This window comes from Pangasianodon hypophthalmus, chromosome 10 (assembly GCF_027358585.1).
Source record: "Pangasianodon hypophthalmus isolate fPanHyp1 chromosome 10, fPanHyp1.pri, whole genome shotgun sequence".
In the NCBI taxonomy this organism is placed as follows: Eukaryota; Metazoa; Chordata; class Actinopteri; order Siluriformes; family Pangasiidae; genus Pangasianodon; species Pangasianodon hypophthalmus.
Window position 1 is genome coordinate 22,156,144 of NC_069719.1, and position 26,384 is coordinate 22,182,527.

The following is a 26,384-nucleotide window of genomic DNA, read 5'->3' on the forward strand; positions in this document are numbered from 1 at the left end:
TGAGTCAAAGCAACAAGATAACTTGACTAAGTCAAGTTGTGTCAAAAAATCGTTTTTACAGTGTATTATGGTCTCTTAAAAAAAGGGGATGGGCAAAATAAAGTTCTCTAATTCCTGTACCTTTCACCAGATTTGGATGTAAACAGCTTCAAATTAATGCTGAAAGTCTGAACCTTGAGCTCATATTCATTGGTTAATTTAAACTCCAACATACTGTGGTAGATACCTAAAATAACTTTGTCAATATCCAAATATTTATGGACCTGACTATAGAAAAAAAAAACCTATATCTTTTTTTGTTAAAAATGGGGGGAAAAGGGTTATTGAGTCAGGTGACAGTCTTAATAACTATTCACTGTCAGTGCTGTGTCAGGGGTGACACGCTGGATTTGGGGAGAAATTTGTTTACATCATCTGCCTACATGGATACACCAAATCCCCCATCACAAGCGTAGCTGATGTAGGCCACAATCTTACCAGTCACGTGGAAGGTACAGCGGCCAGCACCAGCCTCATTGCTGATGTCGCAGGTGTAGGCACCATAGCCCTCACGGTTCAGTGCCCTGACATGGTACTCAGTGTCATCACGTGTATCCAACTGGCCCATGGTGAGGAGGCGTGAACCCAGCTTCCACTCATACTTCAGCACACGAGATGGATGTGCTCGTAGTACTCTGCAATTCATTGTGAATGCTCTGCCCAGGCCCTGGCGTAGCTCAGTGTATGTTGGCTCCACTGCAGGGGGATCTATCCAAAAAAATAATAGAAATAAATCATAAAAACATTATTTAATGTAAAAAAATATGTAATATAAATATATATGTATGTAAAAGGTGGTGCTCTCAAGGCAACATCTATAGTCTTAAATTCTGCATATTTACAGAATCATCAGTCATTGACAGTGTAGGACTAAAATATAAGATGATGATATCTTAGTCTGCTGCTGTCCTATGACCAAAGACGGAAATAGGTTCAGCCAAAGGTTAATGTGTGTTTTAGCTTTATGATTTAAATATCTGACTCCAATATATTTAATTAATTACCCGACTCCAATTTATAATAACTGTTATCTTAATGTAACTGATTCCAAAGTATAATCTTTTAGTTAATGAATGTAATAAATAGGATTATTGTATAAAAGACAAATACACAATATACAGAAAGTAAAAACAAAGAGAACTTATAGAGTCAGTGGACAGAATCGCGGGCATAGGATGCTTAATGATAAATGCATCTCTCGCCATTGTATAACGCATACCATTTTATACCACTAAGCCTCTATGAATGTATAAAGATCAGAGTACTAAATGGGATAGGCACAATTTATTTTATGGCAGTGTGGACACCCAGTTAGGTAGGCTCACATTAGGGTGTTATATGTTAATTAGGTTCCTGAGAGTTAGTCTTTGGAACAATAGGAAAAGGTATCCCATGTTGACCAGAAAACATGTGGCAGTCATCGTTGGTTGATGGCAGTGATGCCTACAGGTGATTGGTGATCATAGGGCTGACGAGGACATGACCCCTGAAGATTCAGTTCCACCAAGCATCTTTAGCTGTGTGGACGTACTGGTCAGGAATAAAAACAATAATAATGTGCAAGCTGGCGACTGGCTCTATTAACTATCCTGTTGCTGTGCAAGAGCATTTTATATTAACTACAGAGGTGTAGCACCTCTGAATGCTGTGGGGAAAAGCATTACAAGTTAAAATTCAACAGTCAACTCTACTCCTTAGTTGGGCTTTGTTGGTGTTATTTATGACAGAACCCACACAATGCCATTAGGAGAGATTGGAAAAACTTCAACATAGGTAACACATGGGTCTTGAATAATTTAATGGCTACTTCAAGATCAGGTTGTGGTTTTACCCTCTAAATGCCACAAATTTACCCAAATCCAGTCTTATGTGACAATTTTAACTACTTTAGTCTAAATGTACTACAGTACATTAAAAACTGTAGGACAGCTTTATTTGCATTAGTCTAAATGTATATTTAATACATCAACAACTGTAACAAATTTAGCTACATTTCATTAACAACTATTCAACAACAGCTAAAGCCACATTAGACTTGTAATGAATCCGGCCTCTGTGGTTCCCCCTGATCGTCACCAGAGGTCACCATCACCCGAGTATTGACTTTCCTCTTTAAACAACATTTCCCATCACCCCGCACCCAGCACTGATTACGAGCTCACCTGCAGCCTATTACCAGGACTACTTAAGCCTCTGCTGCTCGCTCACTCTTTGCGAAGTCTTGTTTTGCCCCGGCTGACATTTCTGAGCATTTGTATCTTCTTTGTTGGATTACCGTGTTTGATCTTGGACTGTTATTTCTCGTTTCTGGATTCTTTGCTGCCTGCCCTGACCATCCGCCTGTTTGATTACTCTGCCTTTGTCTCGCCTCTGATCACCCTGTTTTGCTGTTGCTCGACCACGCCTGTACGATTGTGTCTGCCTTTTATTAAACGCTGCTAATGGATCCCCATTCGGCTGACTCCTCGTTACAGAAGACTTCGCCACCTCTTGATCCAGCAGCGGTCTACAGACTCTCTACCGAGGTCTCTGCCCAGGCAAACGTGCTAGCCGCCCATCAACAACAGCTAGCACGCCTCACATCTCTCACGGAGGAATTAGTAAAAACTTTGCAAGCGATACGGCTACCTTCTTCCAAATCTGCCTCACTGTCGGTAGAGCCAGCACCCCAAGCACCTCCTCCGAGTCATGCCACGGCTAGCCCTCGCTTAGCTTACCCGGAAAAGTTTGACGGCACACCGGCGAGATGTAAGGGTTTTTTGCTCCAATGCTCCTTGTTTGTCGCTCTTCGTTCTGACACCACTACATACATTAAGAACTGTGTAACTTGCAACACCACCAAATCTTCTAAACAGTTACCGGCGGGTTTGCTCCAGCCTCTGCCCATTCCTCAGAGACCCTGGTCCCACATCACCAACGACTTTATCACCGACCTCCCCAACTCCAGAGGCAATACCACCATTCTTACTGTTGTTGATCGCTTCTCTAAGTTCTGTCGCCTGATACCCTTACCCAAACTACCCACAGCCCTAGAAACAGCAGAGACCCTGTGCAGTCATGTGTTCCGCTTCTACGGACTCCCCGAAGATATCGTCTCGGACAGAGGCCCTCAGTTCACCTCTCACGTATGGACAGCTTTCTTCAAACATCTCGACATTAACATAAGTCTTACCTCCGGCTACCATCCCGAATTCAATGGGCAAACCGAGCGGCTCAATCAAGAGATTACTCACTTTCTAAGATCCTACTGTCACCGCAATCAAGCTGATTGGAGCCGATATCTGTTTTGGGCGGAATACGCACAAAATTCCCTGCGCAAACAATCCACCGGGCTTACACCCTTCCAATGCGTGCTTGGGTTCCAACCACCTCTCTTTCCCTGGTCCGGGGGGAGCCCACAGAATTACCCGCAGTTAATGACTGGTTCAGGAGGAGTGAAACTACCTGGAACGAGGCCCATACCCATCTCCAACGTGCCATCAGGAGACAGAAAGAACAAGCAGATCACCACCGACGTCTCAACCCTGAGTATGTCCCGGGATCGTGGGTCTGGCTCTCCACTTGAGACCTCCGGCTCCGACTACCCTGCCGCAAACTCAGCCCCAGGTACGTGGGTCCATTCAAAGTCGTTAAACAAATAACCCCTGTCTCTTATCGTCTGGCCTTACCTCCACAATATCGTATCTCACCCACTTTTCATGTCTCCTTGCTCAAGGCTGCTGGTGCTCCGAGAAGGGCGGACGACCTAGATGAGGCCCGGAACCAGGGACCCCCTCCCCTCATCATCGACGGTGAGGAGGCATATCAGGTGCAGGAAATCTTAAACTCTCGGCGCCGGGGAGGAGTCCTGCAATATCTCGTGGCCTGGGAGGGGTACGGACCGGAGGAGAGGTCCTGGGTCAATGCCAAGGACATTCTTGACCCGTCTCTTACTACTGACTTCCACAGGACCCATCCGGATAAACCGGCCCCTCGTCCTCGCGGAAGACCCCGGCGTCGTCTGCCTTCTCACGTCAGGAGCCGCTCGCAGGAGCGGGGCTCTGTAACGAATCCGGCCTCTGTGGTTCCCCCTGATCGTCACCAGAGGTCACCATCACCCGAGTATTGACTTTCCTCTTTAAACTACATTTCCCATCACCCCGCGCCCAGCACTGATTACGAGCTCACCTGCAGCCTATTACCGGGACTACTTAAGCCTCTGCTGCTCGCTCACTCTTTGCAAAGTCTTGTTTTGCCCCGGCTGACATTTCTGAGTGTTTGTATCTTTGTTGGATTACTGTGTTTGACCTTGGACTGTTATTTCTCGTTTCTGGATTCTTTGCTGCCTGCCCTGACCATCCGCCTGTTTGATTACTCTGCCTTTGTCTCGCCTCTGATCACCCTGTTTTGCTGTTGCTCGACCACGCCTGTACGATTGTGTCTGCCTTTTATTAAACGCTGCTAATGGATCCCCATTCGGGTTGACTCCTCGTTACAAAACTAAATGTATATTCAATACATAAACAACTACTAGCATGTGTTTCTGTAAGAATAATTGTGTTTGTATTTGATGCAACAGATTGCTATTTGGACATCTCGGAAATCTTTGTCAGGACAGAAGTGCATAAAGCGCGGAAGATCATTAACCAAGACATCATCAAAAACAATGTTTAATATTATGGGACAGCGAACCTCTTTACTAAAAGCCCTTAACTGAATAGAGCTGTAAGCTCACACAGTGTTGTATGCACAGGCACATTTATATGAGCTGTATGATCTGAATGTACATTTTTGCTTCAAAAAAAAATAAGGTGATGGATGTCTGTTTCCTAAAGAACAGCATTTCTGGACTGCATGGCCAATTTTGTGGCCAAAGGGACAGAATTTCCCTTGATTAATATGTGACTGGGAATGCATATGTTGGTTTAAACACACTTTTGTGGTTTTAAATTCTGGCTTCTCAACTACCCACTGAATTGATGCAATCTGGTGTTTATCCTGTCTAATGCGCCTTACTATTTTGGATGCCCAACTAATTGTAGAATTGAATGTGTGTGCCGATGGATTTGTACCCAAATGCAGTGCCTGCTGCACATGGGGAACTGCGTTGTTTTTAAGGTACTCCAGCAGAACCTAATCATCTTTACTTGGTTCAGCAAATCTGGAGAACTCCCTAAAGGTTACCCAGAGGTGCTCAGCAAATTCTTCAAAAGGTTCCTCTCCTTGCTTTAAGCCCATTTCCTCTAAAGTCTATAAAGGCTTGTTTAAGTCTTGCTAGCACATCAATGTTTGTTTCAACCAATAAAGGATTAATTATTGTGCCATTCCGTAGCTCTCCTGGAACTTTAGACACTAATTCACATGGGATAGTTGTATGCACTATCTGCCAAATATCTCTTAAGTCCAGACCAAACATACTAGCTTCTAACATTAAGCTAATCCAGAGCATTTCAAACGGACCTGTACAGGGAAATGTGCCAATTTTCGCTGCATATTATTCACATTCCTGACATGATGATTGGTGACTAATATAATAACTTTCACCATCTGGGCCTTGTTTTGTGCTGAGATTGATGTGGATGTGCGGACATTACAGGCTGTAAGTTTGCTTGGTCAGTCCTGGCTGCTCCAGCTGACTGTACATTTACAGCTGCTTGTGGGTGGGTGGCGCTGTTTGCATGAGCACATGAGAATACAGGAATAGGACTGAGTGAGTTCAACACTAACTTGTAGCGGCCTAACTCACTATGAAGCTTAGCTATGTGTTGATTGAACACTGGACTTTGTTTTACCCAACATTCCCTTTCAGATATCAACCTGGTGATTTGCAAACACATCAACCTGGTGATTTGCAAACACATTTTCTATATTTCCTCAGCGTGGTCACCCTCTGTGGTACGCATTGTTTCTAGCATAATATTTCCTTCTGTTAAGGCTTTCAAGCTGTTATGATGCACTAAATAGCCAAAGGACGATATAATTTTATTATACTTAGCCTTATTTGAGATAATATTTTGGGTTTTTCTGCTAATCTTCTGGTTTGTTCCAAAAAGAACCAATTTAAAGCTGTCTCACTGTTTGTTTTTACATCTATGTCTTCAGTTAGCAAAACCAGAGCCTATCTCTCATCCTCAGCCCACGTTTGCAATTGCAAATGCTCGCTGCTCAAAGTCTTTCCCTTAGCCATTGTGTACAAAGATAAGATAGGGGAACCTTGCAAAATATAAAATCATATACTGTAAATGTTACTTCATAAACATGTATGATATTTATGGTGTCACCACATCGTTCACCATGAAATATGGATTAGATTGATACCAAACATGCCCTGGGGAATATTTTAGTTAAACATAGTTTAGATGACCAGGTTTACTTCACATGGTCTCTCTGACCCACATTCCTGATCATTTTAATCTGACCAGTCCAGCATCATCTTACTACCACAATTTATAAATCTACTACAAGAGCAAATAAGGGAAATGGCAGACTTGCATTTGTATTATAAAATACAGTCATTGAGTATTATAAAATACACTCTGCATCTGTTGCATAACAGTTGTTAAGACAGCTAAACACTGTTGACTCATCTTGCTGTGTAGTGAATCCTCCATGGGTTGAGAGCTGGCACACAGAGTATGTACAGAGAAAGCATGTGCTCTCAAGAGTCCTCTCTTTGCTGAGAGATAATGTGACGAAGGGAACTAGCTCAGAGGATGTACTTTTCATTGTAGTGCACAGCATTTCTGAAGTTCACTGAGAGTTGGGTGTTGAGAAGATTAAATTAAAAAAAAACAAGTGTTTTCATGCTCCAGTAAGGTTACAGCCCCACCACTCAAAACAATATACTTCAAGGCCTTTGTTTACTAAAGGTTTGTGTGTGTGTAAAAATATGTGAAAACTTGGTAACACCCAAAAAAATGTGCAAGCTGACTTGTGGGAGACAAATTGCAAACATTTCTTTGAATAACATCGTAAATATGAACACACGATTGAATGTAACATAAAACAAATGATTTATGTTCATTAAAATCTTTATTAACATCAATAATGCTTACATTTGTGGGTCTTTTTGTTCGCTTGGGCAGCCATGTTGCCACTGTAGCCAGTTTACGCTGAGATAATTCATACCCCTTCGTTTGAAGTGTGGTCCCGAAAAATCTTCATTTGAAAGGCTATCTGGCCCTTCCCCTTCCCCCTACCCCTCGAACCAAAAGAGAATCAAGACAGAAAGGGAAAAGGAGAAGGGCTAAGGGGTAAAAATAGGATTGGGCCTAAATGCTAATAATGAGAACAAGTAAAATAAATAAAATAATCAGAAAGTTTCTCAAAATGATTACTTAAAGCTGGTTACAAATTAAATATTCAGCACACATTCATCATTCTTGATCTTGCATCTTGATTTCGAGCTTGCACCTTGATCTTGTTCCTGGATTCTTTCTTTTGACTGCCAAATTTAATAAAGTCTTTTATACTTGCACTTGCACCTCCCAACCAGACAGAATTCTTCGCCAACTCATGGACGCAGGAGGAGACTTTGACTGGCGCAAAGCGATGACGGCACAAGGCTGCATCATCGGAGAGCAACAACATCAAATTGATCTATTCGCCGCCCAGATGGTTCAACTCTTTCAGTGAATGTTTAATAATTCTCCCAAGGGTAAGAAGATCAGAGAGAGATTGTGCGGTCTGAAGCAAGGGACCCAAAACCCAGTGGAATGTGCACTAAACTTCCATACACTGGCAGCAGTTGGAACGAGCCAGCACTTAAAGCCGTCAGGGGCTCAACGCTGACATTCTAAATGAGGTGGAAAAACAGAAATGCCATCAAGAAGGGTTGTGTGTCTATTGCAGTAGCCCCAAGCCCAGGATGGCACCGTGCCCCTCACGGTCCTCTGTCCATGTTCTGCAGCCTGCCTCTGAGTGAGCACCCTCCATGCCTTGCTCCAACATGGTGAGTCATTTCTGTTTTCTATCTCACCCGAATTTTGTGCTGCTGGTGGAGATAGCACACTCAGGGAATGTCTCTTGTGTTTCAGTGCTGATCAACTCTGGTGCAGCTGGAAACTTCATTGACCGCATCCTCACAGAAAAACTCCAGCTGGCTTTATAACCCCTACAACACCCTTAAAGGGCAAGCATTGGATGGAAGACCCATCAGAGGGGGATCTATGCATTGCATCGAGCCCATTACCCTCCATGTCATCTCTATGCACCAGAAGAGCATCTCCCTCATTGTTGCCATCACCACCAAGTTCCCTGTGGTACTGGATTTTCCATGGATGCAGATTCATGCCCCTCAGATCTCCTGGAAAGAGTGAGAGAGAGTGTGCACTGGTTGACTCACTGTCATGCCCATTGTCTCCATGCCCCCTCCGTCAACATTGCCTCATCCACCATAGAGAGCCCAGATTCCTAAGTCCAGGTGGAAATTCCTCCAGGGTACCAAGACTTCAAGGAGGTGTTCAGCAAAGCAAAAGCCAGTGAGCTGCCACCGCATCACGCATATGACTGTGCCATCAAACAGCTGGTGGGAGCCACACCCCCTTGCAACCGTATATACCCCCTATATACCCCCTATATACCCTCTGTCAGCCAAGGAGATCCAAGCCATGGAGGAATACATTGAGGAAGCCCTCAAGCAGGGGTACATACTCATCTCTTAATCTTCAGCTTCCACCAACTTCTTCTATGTAGAGAAGAAAAGGGGTGGCCTCCGACCGTGCATAGACTACCGAGGCCTTGATCAAGTCACAGTGAAGTACCACAATCCTCTTGGACATTCTTCTATACTCCCCCCGACCACACAACGCATGTACTGCACGTCATAAAGGTGTTGCCCTGGCTGCTCGAAAACCATCTTTATGTCAAAGGTGAGAAGTGCGAAATCCATGTGCATAAAGTGGCATTTCTGGGCTACATCACTGGGTCAGAGGGGGTGCTCATGGACCAGGACAAAGTCATGGCAGTTACTCAATGACCAGTCCCCACCACAATGAAGGAGTTGCAACGTTTTCTAGGTTTCACCAATTTTTATTGATGCTTCATTAGAGGATTTAGCATCATTGCATCCCCAATAACTGCCTTGCTGAAAATGGGTAATAAAGGATTGCAGTGGACCCGGGCTGCTGAACAAGCCTTCACCATGCTTAAAGAAGCATTCAAGTCAGCTCCCAATCTGAAGCACCCCGATCCATCTATGCCCTTCATTGTGGAGGTAGATGCCTCAGAAACAGGTGTTGGAGTCATGTTTTCAAAGCAATTCAGAGACAAACCCAAACTCCATCTGGTGGCGTTGTTCTTGATGAAGCTGTCCCCCGCTGAGCATAATTACTACATCTGTAACTGAGAGCTCCTCACTGTCAAATTGTCAATCACAGATTGACAACGCCCCAGAGTTGAGAACCCCTAGACAGTGCCCAGTGGGGAAAAAGGTTGTGCCTCCTGCCTTCCGAGCAAATTGATTACATGGGCCCATAACTCTCCCGCCACGGGACACCCTGGCACTCAGAAGGCACAGCAACTACTATGTGCCCAGCCCAATGTGGGCAAATGAGAGTAGCAGCAAACTTCTGCAAACGCCTCAATGACCATGGTCCCACATAGCCATTGACTTCATCACAGATCTCCCCCTTTTGCAGTCCAATGCAGTCATCAAGCCTAATGTCAGGCTATCAGCCCCAAGCCAACGGCCAAGTAGAGACAACAAATCAGAAGATCGGGCGCTTCCTGTGCACTTTCTACTCCAACAACCAGGAGGACTGGCCACAATTCCTTCCATGGATGGAATATGCACAGGACTCTCTCCGACATTCCGCTACCATGCTTACCCCATTCAATGTGTCCTAGGGTACCAACCGCCCTTGTTCCCATGGAATGCTAACCCCAATGATTCACCCGCAGTGGACAGCTGGTTCGTGAGAAGTGAACAGGTGTGGGAACAGGCCCATCAACACCTGGAGCAAGTGGTCCAGCTCACCAAAAAGTTTGTGGACAGACATCATGGAGAGACACCTGTGTATGAACCTGCATCAGGTGTGGCTCTCCACCAAAGACCTGTGCATCACCTAAGACTGTAGAAAGCTGGCACACAGATACATAGGCCCCTTCAGAATCTTGCAACGAATCAACAATGTGACATACAAACTTGAACTACCACGTCTCACGCCTCAAGCTAGCCAAACCAGGCCCCCTCACAGAGGGCTGTCATGTCTGTCATGCCAATGCCAGAATCAGCATCGAACTCTAACTCCCAGAGAACAGCACAGCCTACAAACATGGCCACCATGGACTACAACTCACAGCCATCACAGACACATTTGGGCTCACGTTCACCCAAATACTGATATATGAAGTATATGAAGTGATGTATTTATGATTTAAAGTCAGCCTATTATTTTAATTGCTCTTGTATTCAAGTCACAGAGAGTATACTCTTGCTCTTTCCTAGGTATAACAAACACTTTTTTTAAATGACCATCTGGACATTTAAAGAACCTCTCTGCTCTTCTTCAGTGGAATTTCCTCTACCAATAGTGCTGTTTAATTCTTGAAACTGATCAATCAGAATGTGTTAATTCATTTTCTACAGCAGCTCTGACAGTAATACTGGCTATTATTCAAATCACAGGTTTGAATCATTCTGTTTAGATTTTCTTCCACAGGCATGTCCTCAGGACATTTTTTTCTTATTACCTTCAAGAGAGAGGGAAAAAAAGAGATGGAGAGAATCAGTCAGATTAAGTAACACCACAGTGTTGTTTATAGTTTTACTATAACAGCATACCCTATCATGTTTTATTCCTTACATAAGGCAGCATCAATTCTCAAGAGGTCCCTAAATGTATAGTCTCTGTCTGTCATAGAAGCAAATTGTATAGAAAATAATTCTAATAGTTATCGTTGTGCTAAACTTACTTCATGATCTTGTGGAAGAAAAGCTTGAATGGGTGAATCTCACTTCTAAATTTCAATGAGCAATATTTTCCCTCTTTATTGTGATTAATGTGAGTACATTTTTGCATAAATGAATATTAGTGGGGATAAATTAGCTTGCTGCTAATGAGGCTAGCAGCTAACTTGTAGTTCCGTACTTAGTGAATAGCAAGGATAGAGTCTTGACATTGTATCACCCTAGCCAGAGAAATATTCTTCCTTCCCAGTTTCACTCCACTAATCAGAATGTAGTCCCTTCATGAAAGGAGTCCACATTGTTCCTTCTATTCAGCATTAATATACTGAGCTGCTCCAATTCTTTTAATTTCCTCATAAACTCTTCGTGGCATCTGTCCACTTCAGAATGTCTTACAAATGTAATTATGCAAGCTTAGACACAATTTGGGGCAATTAAAAATTAATTTTGCCCAAGACATTAAGGCACTTGAGAACGTTTGTCATTTGTCTTATGAAAATTCATCTCCAGAATGTAATCTCTCTGTCACTGGCTTGCTACACAAAGCTGTAAGTTTTCTGTCCCATGTTAAAGTTTCTGGTGTTAAAGCAAATGTCATATCCTAATGAGAGACCTGTCTCATCTATCTATCTATCTATCTATCTATCTATAGTATATGTATCTATCTATCCTTTGTAGGTACCATGCATCCATGTATAGGGGGCACATTTTAGTACTTTACAGCAACTGGAAGTACTTAAGACGATAAGTCACCCCACAAACCATTAAAAGGACTTCGCCAGCCTTTGTTCTCTCTCCCTCTCTCTCTCTCTTTCTCTCTCAGTAAAACAGAAGCTCTCTCTTTTAGACTGATCACCATGCATGATCTAGCTGCAAAGGTGAGGCCTACTTTTCTTTCGCTTTTCTCTGAGATCGTAATAAGTTAAATGCTCACCTCTCCCAAAGGGGTAAAAACAACCAATGCCCCATATCCAATAGCTACCCAATAGCTACCCAAAAGCATCGTGCATGTTTCCCCTTTCTTTTTTTCCATGTAAGTTTACATTTTTTACATCTTTTAATGGTAAGGGAGACAGCCGCTTTCAACTTCGTTGGATGGTCGAACCTCTGCAAGTTATGAAGCTGAATGAATTTCATCAGGGATCGAATCCACGGACAGATCAACCTGCAAATTGCATGCATGTACGTAGACTGACTCAAACCCACTGCATCACCATACAGCTACAATGGAGTATTCCTACAAAGAATATTCCCTATTGTTCTCCTTGTTTCATATACCAGGAAGCGCAGCCATATATCTCACTTGGTTCATGGTTATTCAATACTATAAATGCAGGACAAACAGATATGCGAGGTCTAGGTCTCTCTTTCACACACACACGCACCCATTCCTTTCCTCTTTCTCACACATACGCAACTCTTCTGTCTGTCCTTATTTAGAATTAGGTTCATAGTTAATTGGTGTTCTTTTCTATTCCTATTCTATAAAAGTTATATTATTGAATATCCTATTGCCTTATAGTGGTTATGACTTTGATATTGCAAGAAGCCAAATTATTCAGAACTAACTAAGAAACCAAGTAATTGATTATTGTTGTTCTCAGCTAAACTTGATGTTTTAATAATCTTGACTTATTTAAAAGTTGTTCATTTTAATTTCTAATTAAAATTCTAAACTTTAAAATGGGATATCCTAATAATTACATTTACAGTTAAGCACTTACATTGTTGGTATGTACCTTGCATTTCCAGTGCTTCCTGTATAAAAAGTACCATTTCCCCAATACCTGTCTCAGATTCTCATGTTTGAGTGATCTGTGGTGTGTCTGCTTTAATTGAGTTGTGGGCAAGGGGTTGGTATGTGTTCAGGCAGAATTCTTTCGGCTGGTGGAAGGCCAGGGATAGAGGCACATCTGACATAGGGAAACTGAGGTCAAACTAAATGGGTTCAAGTGCCTTGCCTAAAAATGCTCAATTATAGTTGTCCTGGATTTTGGCCTGAGGAAAGCTTGTCTTTGTGTCACAGTTTTGAATCACTGCTATCTGCTTGTAGAAACTTGCCTATTACCCATAAAATTGTGTTTAATTCTCCGGTCTAATCCAATATGTGATAATATGCATCATATCTACATTCACAGTTTATTTGATTAGTACTGACCATAAAACAAATGGATGATCATTAATTTCTATAGCTTTCTAGTCATTTTAGATTATTTAATCAGATACAACAAATTAAACCTCAAGCATGAAATGTTGGTTAAGAAGTTAAAGTAAATCTTGCCTCTTTATGCTTCTGTGCTTATTTAATTTTCTAGAAGAGAGTGGATTAAATTTTAACAGTGCTTCCTAGTGTTTATCCCCTAAGTGTCTTAATTCTGGGGGGTCGGCGATGCAGCTTAAACCCTCAGAATAATTAATTTATAGGAAAAGTGTATACATTTAGAATATGAACGAATGATTAGCAGATTACCTTAAGGGAGAGGTAGAGGAGAGAAGTGTCTAGCTTTCATTTCAGTACCAATATAATGCAAGCTGGAAGTTCTAAGACTAAAATGAAATCCTTGGCATATTCCCTGATGGATGACAAAATCCTACCTCTCTCCATATCTTTTCCCGCCTGTATTTGCCAATACACTCTTAGTCATTTCTTCCCTCATCACTCTTCCTCCTTCTCTTCTACCCTCTCTCATTCACTTCCCTTTCTATTCAGCTTTCCTTCTGTCCTCTCTTCTCTTCCTAGATATTCTCTCCACCCCCACAGTTACAGCATTTGGTGAATAAGCTGTTCAGATGTCACACATCATTCATTACATTTGGAACTTCCACAAGTAATGATCGCAGTGCTAGCATTACCTAACCTAACTAAATAACCTCATAATGGGGCAGATCTTTATCACAGAGGAAAAGAGACAGCATAAATAAAGTATCAGGCAATGAGATTCCAATATAATTATCCTTTCTGTGCAATTAATGCTAACACTATTGCTAACTGTACCTGATATGTATTCAGGCAGGAGAATGCATGACATTGATCTTTCAACTCTGTAATATTTCAAGCAACAAGATATTTGTAGTCAAAACAAACCTTGCACTATGGTATGTACAGTCTGCATCAGCAACTTTATAAGCAATACAACACTTACCTAATTATATTCTTATTAGATTTAGTATGCAAATGTGAGGATAATCTATAATATATTCTCAGTGAGGTGAAAAAAAATAGTCTCTTAGATTAAAAAAAAAAGTCAGCAACTGCAGCTGCCATAAAGGGGTTTTACACTACTTCTACAGATGTGCTGAATAAAAGAGAGAAATGGGCTACTAGTCTCTACTAGTAAGATTTTAGCATCTGTATATCTTAAAGATAAGCATTGTGACTAGATGTGAGAAATTAGGTTATGCTTCTGGATGGGATTTTTTGATGCAATATGCAAGGAATAACACACCGTGCATTTATACAAAATAATCCACACTGGGGTGGTGTGATACAGTTACAACCTTGTTAACAAGATGTTATGACCCTGACAGTGATTTGCCAATGATTACAATTTTTAATTTATTAATATATAATTTAAGGTTATGGAATATCAGCGAGAAAAGTTTATCAGTTATAGCGGATGTAAACAGTTGCTCTGTAAGTATGTTAGTAGTATTAGTAACTATGTTAGTAATGTTCATTATTAACTAAGCCGTAATTACTGAGTCTTAGATTTCCCCTACAGAACTACTAGCTAACTATGACGCTTTTATAACTACTGATTACCGATCACATCAACATTAATTCCTAATAGCTAAACCTTAACTTCCTCCTGGAAATCTACTACCTAATATATGTTAACCTATTCCAATACCTCAGTGTCTATAATGTAAATATCTATATGATTTATTATAGCTGTCCTCAAAGCAGGACAGGGATGGTGTGCTGTTTTATTTAGCCAGTCAAGGTCTAAAGAAAGAAATGGAGAATAACCTACAAAAGAACAAAGCTGTAATGTAGCAACGAGCAAATATTCTCCCTTAACAAATAATTTACTTTTAAATAAAAAAAAAAAAACACAAACATTTCAGTAATTAGCCATGAATTACCATGTGTAATAATGTTCCACATGATCATTAACTTATGAAGAACAACACAATAACGCTTCAGTCATTAATAATGAGTTTCACTTTATTGTTCATAATAATATAGTTAAAACATATAAGTGAATTTTCACTGGGAAATAAAGTGCTCATATTAGATTTCAGATGTTGAGCTCTAAATTACTCATAAAGTGGCAAAGGCCCTTTGAGGTAACATGGTGCGTCAGTGTCGTCAACTAGTAAGGTGAAGGCAGGGCACTTCGAAAATATACCGCCTCAGTCTCCTAAAAACATGGACAGAGGTGGTCCCTGTGGCTTTGTCAATGGTGGTTAATGAGAGGTAGGTGCTTGGAATGGAGGTAAAATTAAAACATACAGCTTAATCTACCCTGGACCCCTGTAGAGTCTATATTTCCCTGTGGCCACTGCTGAGTGTGCCCAGAATGAAAAAACACTCACGAATGGAAGAAATAAAAAGAAATGACAAATAACTGCACAGTACATTTAAACATTGAACTGAGCCAAAACCTCAGATTGTAAAACCACAAGATCTCTGCACAATCAAATCACTGCTCCACGTTTGCAAATAGCTTTGTGTGCTCGCAAACCACAACATGTCATACTCTCTGTTAATAAGCCTGATCACTAACACTGTTCTTCATGCTTAGATTGTTGGTTTTGGAAAACCAATCTGTTCATTCCAGGGAAAAGGCTGTTGCAGTTGGAAGGCGGCTCCAAACTGGGGTGCCTCATTTTGGCCAGATCTGACAATAGACCTGAGCTGCAGCAAGTATGATTTGCAATAAAAAGAAATGACAAATAACTGCACAGTACATTTAAACATTGAACTGAGCCAAACCCTCAGATTGTAAAACCACAAGATGTCTGATTGAACACTTTTGCTTTTAATTTGCATCCACAATATAGAGGGCTACTCGCTTGTTGGGTCAGCTTTCCGCAAAATTTAAACCGCAGTGCTATCTGGTTGCTCATTTGGTGCCACACAGGTCAGTTTAGCAGCTTGCCCCTACAAAAACAAGGCTATCCACAACCCAAAATACACAGCCTTTTGAGCTTGACCCACTTTCTGCAGTTGGGTCAATGCAGGGTTAGGTGTTAGGACAGAGACCGCCTGGCTTTTATATTCTTGGAGTGAATGTTTTGGTCTACTCTGAGTGTGTTAACTGTAGTCTCGCCTGCAAAAACAAACTGAACATTACCTTAGCTTATTACATTAGCAAGCCATTGAGCTAGATAACCAACTGATTCATATGGTCTTTTTCTACATAGACAGAATTCGGTGTAAGACCGATGGTTTGAACCGAGCATCCTCCTACAACAGTTCAATCACTGAGTATCACAGTACATGTGAATATATGACATTAGAACCAAGGGTTTAGAGATCCATTTAAAACCTCTGTTAAGAAGGTAAACAAACCATGGAGTACAACATACAGACCCTTTCATTATCTACACCTTGAGTGGCACAATCATTCAGCCTATTGGTATGCCCAGAGATGAATATTATAGCTACTAACAAGCATCCAATAATCAGAAGTCATTCTGAAGAAGTAGTAGGAAAAAGGAATGAAGAAAGAATAATTATGGAAAGTTTTGTTATAAGATCATCAGCACATTAGAAAATTTAATGAGCCAACCTTCAGCCTAGTTATCTTTGTGAGTTGTGATAATATCGGCCCCTTTCTTTAATCTGAGTTGTAAAGCTCTATAGATAACTATAGCACTATAGATTTGCATGAACAGCAAACCACCTCTCCCTTTCCATGGGTGAATCCAGAGCTGGTCATTAACATCAGTTTCTACTTTGACTGTACATGCAGTTTCAGCCCTCCTTAACGTCTCTTTTCTTTAACACTGCTGCATTATGGCATTCATTACATTGCATTACCTCCATACCTGTGCTAACTGAATTTGAAAGTCTTAATGATAAGCAGAAGAGGAAAAGTTGCAATGGGCATAGTGGGCATAAAACACCATAAAAGTTTGAGCACACAATGGGCATAGTGGGCATAAAACACCATAAAAGTTTGAGCACACAGACAGCTGGGAACAGGCAAATAGTCAAACACGTGATAAGCAAACAACAATACTTGGGCAAATACAAAAACCCAAAGACCAGGTAACTAGGTAAGATCAAAAACCAGATTGTCAAAACACATAAAACACGGCTTGGTAAGTTCAGGTAGTGAAACACTGAGTGTTACTTCACCCTGACCAAAGAAACACGAGGGTTTAAATACACAGACTAATCAAGGGGCAAACTGAAAAAAGGTGACACATTACACATCACAGAGACATGACACATTATGGAGACAGCCAATGACAAGATATGGGGGGACGCAAGATATGAACCAAAACAAAGCATCTGGCAACATAAACAAACATGACGGCGTCCTCACTGGGGCCGGGCGGCGGAACGACGGAGTCCTCGCCTGGAATCTGGTGGCCAAGCTGTGACATCCTCGCTGGGGTCTGACATCCTCACAGGTGCGACTTCCTGGCTGGAGTCTGGTGGTGGAGCAGTGACGTCTTCACCGAAGTCTAGTGATAGCGTGCCAATGTCCTTGATGGGTTTACGTGGGAGACCATTATTAGAGACCCTTGTCTCTGACCTTGTTTCTCTGGATCCAGTGGAGGTTTCTCAGCTCCAGGCTGCATACACCCACCAGAGCGAACTCCTGAAAGGCTACCAGGAACACCTCAACAAGCTGAGTGCCGTGAATGAAGACCTTACCTGGTACATTCGTTCTCTTCTGTCCACCCAATCGCCCCTGGTAAGATTCGCTCTTCCCGATAAATTTGATGGTTCTCCGGAGAAATGTAGGGGATTCCTGTGCCAGTGCAGAATTTACTTTTCCAATCAGCCAGAATCTTTCAGCCAAGATTCAAAAAGTGCACATTTATGACGACTCTATTCATGGGAAAAGCTTTAGATTGGGCTTCAGCTGTTAGGGAGAATGATGTACAGCTTCAAACCTCTTTTGACTACTTTGCAGCACAGATACATGAAGGGTTTGAATACCCAGAGGATATTTCAGTGCAATTACTTCAATTACATCAAGGGTCACAGTCTGCTGCTGACTACACCATACACTTTAGAACGTTAGCAGCTCAGAGTGGATGGACTCACACAGCCATCAAGGCCATTTTCAGAGGGGGACTTAATCCCAAATTACAGGCAGAACTCGTATGCAAGGATGAAGATTCCACCCTCGCCGAATTCATCACATTGGCAGTGAAGATGGATAACCTACTACGTCCTTCACCCCACACAAAGGTTAGATTGCACTACAATCTCCCCCTCAGAGTCAAGTCCAGGCATGTTCTGATATCCCCGAACCAATGCAAATTGCGTATACCAAGGTTCTCGAACAAGGAATTCAACCGTTGATTTCATGAATGACTGTACTACTACTGTGTCGGAAAGGGTCATCGATGTGCAGCATGCCCAAATAAGAAAAGCAAACTTCAGGACTCAAGCACAAAGGTTAGTACCGAGCTGGTCTCATCCACCAATTGTCACAGTTTTTCTCTCCCGAATGAACTCTCCTTTAATGATGCCACTAAATCTGTTCCAGCGCTAGTTGACTCAGTAGCTGCAGTAAACTTAATCCATCAAGACCTTGTACAAGAACTCAATATTCCCGCAATACCTTGTGTCCCAACCATAACCATCACCGCCGTTAACAGCATCCCCATTGGCACAGGCATTACACATCAAACGGTACCAGTAACTATACGTATTGGATTGTTTCACACAGAAACCATCTCCCTCTATGTCATCAACTCTCCAAGACATACCATAATTCTAGGTCATCCATGCCTAGCTATCCATGACCCCATCATCAAGTTATTGCCAATCAGATTGTCTTAATATAACTATCACCGTGCCACGTTTAACAACAAGTGTCGAAAGTCCAGTGGTTCCTGTCCAAGGCCAGATTCCCAATGAATATTCCGAGTTTGAGGAGGTCTTTAGTAGAACCAAAGCCATGCAACTACCTCCCCATCGTCCTTGGGACTGCGCCATTGAGCTGTTACCCAACATGGCACCACCCAAGAGTAAAGTCTACCCGGTGTCCAGACCTGAAACTATGGCTATGGAGACCTACATTGAAGAACCTCTTGCCTCAGGTTTTATCCATCCCTCCACTTCAACAGCTGCAGCCAGCTTCTTTTTGGTCTCTAGAACAACAACGAGAGGCACACATTTACACTAAACTTGACTTAAGAAGCGCTTACAACCTCATTCGTATTAGGGAGACGAGTTGAGACCACCTTCATCACCACAAGGGGGCACTATGAATACCTGGTTATGCCCTATCGCCTGGCCAACTCCCCAGCCGTGTTCCAATGCTTTGTTAATGAAATCTTCAGAGATCTACTCAAAAAGTGATCTTAAGTGATCCTTATTTACTCACCTAATCTGACCCAACATATTAAAGATGTCAAGGTGATTCTCTCCCGCCTTCAGGAGAATCAACTCTATGGGAATGCAGAAAAATGTGAGTTTCCCACCACCAAGATCTCGTTTCTAGGATATATCATCAGTCATCAGGGGGTTGAAATGGACAACTCTAAGACTGAAGCTGTCACTGAGTGGCCACAACCCAAGTCGATTGAAGAACTACAGTGGTTCCTGGGCTTTGCAAACTTTTACTGCCGATTCATCCGTAACTACAGTATCATCGCTGCCCCTCTGACTTTATTGCTTAAAGGAAAACCCTCTAAACTTACATGGAATGATTCAGCTCAAAGGGCATTCGAGACCCTCAAGAACAGCTTTACAACCACTCCTATCCTCAAACATTCTGACCCTGACAAGCCATTTATTATAAAAGTTGATGCGTCAGACTATGGCTTTGGAGTGGTCCTTTCTCAGCGCCATGGTAACCCTGGAGAGCTTTATCCATGTGCCTTCTTCTCGTGCAAATTAAACAGCGTGGAAAAGAACTACAATATTGGAAACAAGGAGTTATTATCCATGAAAGCAGCATTAGAAGATCCATCCATCCCTTCCAAGTGATCATAGATCACAGGATCCTCGAGTATATCAGAGGGGCAATGCGACTGAATCCACGACAAGCCCGCCGGTACGAGATTCCAATTTACAGTTTCCTATCACCCTGGCAGTAAGAACAGTAAGGCCGATGCTCTTTCCCGCCAGTATGATCCACCTGATGCTACACCACAAGGAGAAACCATACTACCCCAGTCGGTCATCATAGCTCCGATAAGCTGAAGCATTATGGAAGAAATCCAAAGAGAAAAACAAACAGACCCAGCACCACCAGAGTGTCCGCCGACAAAACATTATGTTCCAAACACCCTCTGCCAAAGAGTAATGCAGTGGGTCCGCACCTCCCTCAGCTCCGGACACCCTGGCATCCAAAGAACTATCCCACTGGTACGTAACTCATTCTGGTGGCCATCCATGATCACTGACATCACTGTGTATGTTAAGGCTTGTCAGATTTGTGCACAGTCCAAGGCATCCGAGGAATGACCAGCCAGCCTAGTACAACCTCTGCCAGTCCCTCAGAGACCCTGATCCCACCTGTCCGTCAGCTTCATTACGGATCTGCCAAACTCCAATGGGTATAGCACTATACTTGTTGTTATTGATCGCTTTTCAAAATCGTGCTGATGAATACCTATGAAAGGGTTACCCACAGCAATGGAAATGGCTAATGCTCTCTTCCACCAGGTTTTCAGGATATTATCCTCAAGCAAATGGACAGGTGGAGAGATTGAACCAAGAGATAATTAGAAACCTTCCTTATTGTAGTCAGGAATAACACCAGTGGAGTGAGGCATCCCCAGAGAGTCAGAGAGTCGGGCTATCCACCAGAGACCTCAAGTTGCAGCCACCATGCAGGAAACTCAGCCCCAGGTATGTAGGCCCCTTTAAAATAATAAAACAGATCAATCCAGTAACATACGGATTAAAACTTCCAGCTAACTACCGAATCTCTCCCTCATTTCATGTATCGTTGCTGAAACCTGCCCACCCGGCATCTGGCCCCGGAACCATGGATCCTGAACCTACCCCTGCATTGGAGATCGATGGATATATTGTCAAGGAAATCATGGACTCTCATCGTCGAGGGGGCCAGATGCAGTACCTGGTGGACTGGGAGGGCTATGGCCCAGAGGAGAGATCATGGGTAGCTGCCAAGGACATCCTGGACCCATCCTTGATCCAAGCGTTCCACCAAAGGCACCCGAATCCCACCGGACCACGACCAAGGGGACAACCTACAAGAAGAACACGGGAGGGGTTCGTAGAGGGCGGGGCTCTGTAACAGAGTTGGCTGAGACCCATTCAGCCAACCACCAGAGGGAGCCCACTCCCGAATACTGACTGCACACCACTTCCTCGTGGACTACTTCCTGTTTGCCATGTGCATAAATAACCATGTTTTACCAAGAACTCTTTGCGAAGTATTAGCAGTTTAGCACTGACTTATTGAGTGCCTCTCCACTGTTACCCGGCTCGACTATTGCGTTTCTGGTTTGCGAATGGTCTCATGGTCAGCCAACTAAGTTCGGCTGCTACGCAGGTTCTTAGCCACCCACAAAATAAAACATTTCTAGGGGAAGTGCATAGCGGAAACACCCTTCTCAGGAGGGTAATAAACTCAGCTGTGCTATTTAAGCTTGGGTGTCCTTGGGTGACCAGGTTTTTAGCCCATTGGCATGCTCAGCTGGTGAGCCGGGACAACATGAACCTCAGCCATTCACTCTCCTTAGGCTTGGGGTCCACTAGGCTTTTAAAATAAAATTGGTACTGTAGCAGTAATTCTTCAGGAGGGAATTCCATACCCTTGTAGGGAGCTGGGATGCCCATGGGCATCCACTGGGGAAATTGTATCAAGTGGAATGCTGCCATGGTGATCCTGGTGTTACGCCGCTCTTGTTTTCCTGCTGCATCCATGGTAGAGGTCAAGTAATCTGTCATTTAGTGGAGGCTGAAGCTGATGCAAATGCAGTTGAAAGTTTTATTAAAGAAACTAGCAAACAGATAAAAGACGTAAGGCACAAGACATGAACAGGAACCATCAAATAGTCAGGTGATCAGCAAACAACAATACCCAACAATATCCAAAGACCAGGTAACTAGGCAAGATCAAAAACCAGATTGTCAAAACACAGAATACACGGCTTGGTAAGTTCAGGTAGTAAAACACTGAGCATTACTTCGCCCCGAACAAAGAAACACAAAGGTTTAAATAGGTGAGGGGGAAATACATGACACTGAAGCATTTGTTTACAGCTTATGGCTATGTGCAGACAGATCAGCCCTCTAATATAGCAGCATTTCTTTTGTCATAATTGTATGATTTGTTTTATTTGTCTTAATATATCGGTTTGTGTTGGCTTGCTTTCATTATTTTTCATATTCTTTAATTAATGCCAATAATTTAAAATGATTGGTTTTCACAAAATTTACTCAATGGTATTCTTAGTCTTTGACCTAGTGAACTAGCATGAGGATGTGTTTTTGATAGAGATCACAAAGCACTTCTATAAGTTGCTCTGGATAAGGGTTTAGGATAAGGTTTACATTAGTTAGTGTTCTTATGCATAAATTTACACCCACTCAGGAGCACGAGTAGGATACAAATGTTTTTTTCTGAATTTACAGGATTTTCATGAATACCAAATTTCATATATAATTGCATGTACAAATGATTTACGAATAAATCTGTCCATATCTAGCTTGATAAATGAGGCCCATTGTCTGTAATTAGATCAAAGATGTCCCTAAATACCTTCTGATTTTGATACATTGAATAAAGCACAGGATGTTCCAACCTAAGTATTTTAATTTGCTTTTGGGCAATCCCACAAGAAGTATGAAAAGCTTGGTGACTCACATTGAACAATGAGCTCAATGACAGCCTCCCGGGGCTTGACGTTGAAGCCGTTGTACTGGCTGGTCTGGCAGCGGTATGTACCGCTCATGTCACGTGAGACATTGACAATTCGCAGAATTCCATCGTAACTCTCCATCTGCATGCTTCCATCTGGCATGGGCGCTTCCCTGTCAGCATGGGACCACAGGATTATGGGCTTGGGCTTGCCTGACACCAGACACTGCAGCTCCACTGTCTCAGTCTCCTGTACCACTAAAGGGGACTTCCCTCTTGGGACCGTCAGGCTTGGGGGAACTGGGGTAGAAAATATGTGCAAAACTGTTAAATAATTTAGTAGAAAATATGGTTTTCTTACATATTATATGAACTAATAAAGTCCCAGTGAAACATGGCAAATAACTTGATTATAGCCAGTTGCCTCAACTTACAACTACTAGATAAAATGACCTGAATGCATTCACTGACATGATTTTTGTAATAGTAATAATTAAGCCTATTTTGCCATTTATGAGCTCACAACACAACTGCTACTTAAATATATATAATAAAGGAATAAGTTTTAATTGTTCATTGGTTCATCAGTATGATGTCATTCAGCCAGTAGTTTTACAATTTGTGCTGTAAAATGCATACCAATAGCTGTTTTTATTTAATAAGTTGTAAAAAAACAAAAAAAACAACATGAATTAAAATAAAATAATATAAATTAAAATAAAGTTATTTGTTATTACTGATTGAAAGTTGTAGTTATAAGTAAAGTATAGTAAATCAGTGGCATGTGTTAGTTAGAACCACAATTAACACATGGTATTTGAAATAAATGTCATAAAAAATTGAAGACATGACGAAAAACTGACAAAATGTATTTTTAAATAGACCTTTGAGATACACTATATGGCCAAAAGTTTGTGGACACTTGACCATCGCACCCATATGTGCTTTTTGAACATCCCATTCCAGACTTACTGTTACAATAGCCTCCACTTTTCTGGGAAGGCTTTCCACTAGATTTTGGAGCATGGCTGTGGGGATTTGCCCATTCAGCCACAAGAGTATTCTTGAGGTCAGGTATTAATGTTGGGGGAGAATGACTGCCATAATATGGGCATTCCAGTTCATCCCAAAAGTGTTCAGTGGGGTTGAGGTCATGGCCCTGTCCAGGCCACTCGATTTCTTCCACACCAACCTTGGCAAAACGTGTCTTTGGGCTATGCCCCTTATTTCCAGGGAAGGGAATTCGTAATGCTACAGAATAGAAAGACATTATATACAATTATGTGCTTCCAACTTTGTGGCAACAGTTTGGGGAGGACCTACATATGGATGCGATGGTCAGTTGGCCACAAACTTTTGGCCATATAGTGGCCATATATTTAAATTTTATTTTATTAGCTAACTAAAATGCTATGATTCTATGGTAGTGGAAGATTTTGACCCTTCTGTAGCTTTTCCCAAATTCATAATTACAAAATTATATAATAAACATATTGTAATTGCTTTCTGAAACAAAAATCTAAAATCAATACTAGATCTTTAGATAATCCAAGGTCAAATAGATGATACCCACAATATAAAAAGAAGGAGAAAACGGAAGTCCTGGTGTGAGGCCTGTAAGTTAATGCAGTGTTTTACACAAAGCCCTCACACGCTATTCAGCAAGACTCATGCCATGGCCGTAGGTAGCAGGGCTGGTAGATCGGTCACAGCGCTCCTGCAGCTTTCATCATGCCCTTTTAGTAGTATGGGGGCCACATACTTTTTAAATCAACTAAAAAATTCCATCAGCTGACTTGCTTTTTACATCTCCAGTTTTGTTCCAAAACTAGCACAGTATGGTGTAAACAAACCCTACCAGCTCTGTGTTTTCCAGTAAAAATGAATATGAATGACCTGAAAACATTTAACTTCTACATTTAAAATTTAGATTTAAGATTGATATTTATATTTAAGATTTAGATTTATGATTTAGATTTAACATTTACTTTTAACATTTGGATTTATATTTAATATTTAGACCTATATTTAACATTTACATTTAATATTTCCATTTAACACTTAGATTTATATTTAAAATAATGTATTTTTCATTTTTTTTCATTGTGTCAGAAGCCCTCTTTGTCAGTTACATTTTTTCTTGCCTGTATCATTGCTGCTGTGTGCTGCTAGTAAAGAACTCTTTGTGCTGAGCTTTATGTTTAAGATGTTTTAACAGGTTACATGTATTGTAGGAAGCTTTATTTCCTACTCTTGATATTTTCACAAAGCACAATTTGCAGTCTGCTTTGATCATTAATTATGATTGCTGTAATTTCACATTGTCTGTTTATTAGCACAGCAGCATACACTAGCCTTACATCACACAGTACCACATGGTATTAGATCCCGGTATAAATAAGACAATGAGCAAATGAGCTCAGTATTTGGCCAATGCACGATAACAGCATTGGTATGAATACTTTCCAAACCCACTGTATAATCAGTGAAAATCTAGAGCCAAGGCCAGGGAGCAGAGAAACAGGCTAAACTGACTGCTCACTGCCTTGAGTTGTCACTCAGTTTCTAACATATTGACACTGTGTCTGTTCGCTGAGCTAAACAAAAATTTAGAAAAACCCAGAAAGTTTATTTTAAAAACCTAATTAAATAAAAATATTAGATCATACCAGATGCACAGTCACCACCTTTGATCTGAAGTCTAGGACTGCTACTTATTAGATCTTTTTGATGTCCACAAAAATCTGGTAAGAATTCAACTTATTTGAAGCTCTTTATACTAAAATAACTATATTTATACTAATTTTCACTAATTAGTATTTACAGACCCCCAAGGCCATATTCTGAATTTCTACATGAATTTGCAGAGTTCATCTCAAATGTTGTCTATGTAGACAAAGCATTAATTCTTGGAGATTTTAATATTCATTTTGATAACCACTGAGAACAGCATTTGTGTGTATTCTAGACTCAGTAGGGGTTAATCTGAACATAATAAGACCCACTAACATGATGGACACACCCTTGTTTTAATATTGACATTTGGAATAAATATAGAAAATATAGTCACACTAACCCAGTCTGAAGCAATACCCCCATGTCAGATCATTACCATCTCAATTAAAATGTGTCAATCATAATATATGCAATCATAATATATGTGCAATCTTTATTGAAATCATGTGTGTACATACAGTAGCTTTATTGAAAATCTCCCAGGATTATCAATTATTAATTGGCTCACCGTCTGACCCCACAGACCTCAGGTGACTTGAATGCTCAGAATTTATGCTACACTCTAGATAATATGTAGCCCTACTTAAAGAAAAAATAATTAGAGAGAAAAAACAGCACCCTGGTATAATGATATGGATATAATGAATGGTATCCTATTCGGCTATTCACACACACACACACACCTTAAAACAGACCACCTGAAAGTTTGAGGAAATATGTAGGTAAAGAATCTAGTACACGTCCTT

The 26,384-nt window shown here is 41.5% G+C and overlaps 1 protein-coding gene across 14 annotated transcripts in view; it reads right to left on the bottom strand.

The window, feature by feature from the left end:
• mdga2a (MAM domain containing glycosylphosphatidylinositol anchor 2a) overlaps positions 1-26,384 on the bottom strand; it is a 308,605-nt gene that overhangs the window by 104,660 nt on the left and 177,561 nt on the right. For all 14 annotated transcript variants that reach the window (XM_053237458.1, XM_053237457.1, XM_053237455.1 and 11 more), the window contains 2 exons: positions 22,909-23,202; positions 478-747 (listed from right to left, as the gene is read on the bottom strand). In XM_053237458.1, the coding sequence (XP_053093433.1) occupies positions 478-747; positions 22,909-23,202 (564 nt within the window). The remainder of the gene's footprint in view (positions 1-477; positions 748-22,908; positions 23,203-26,384) is intronic.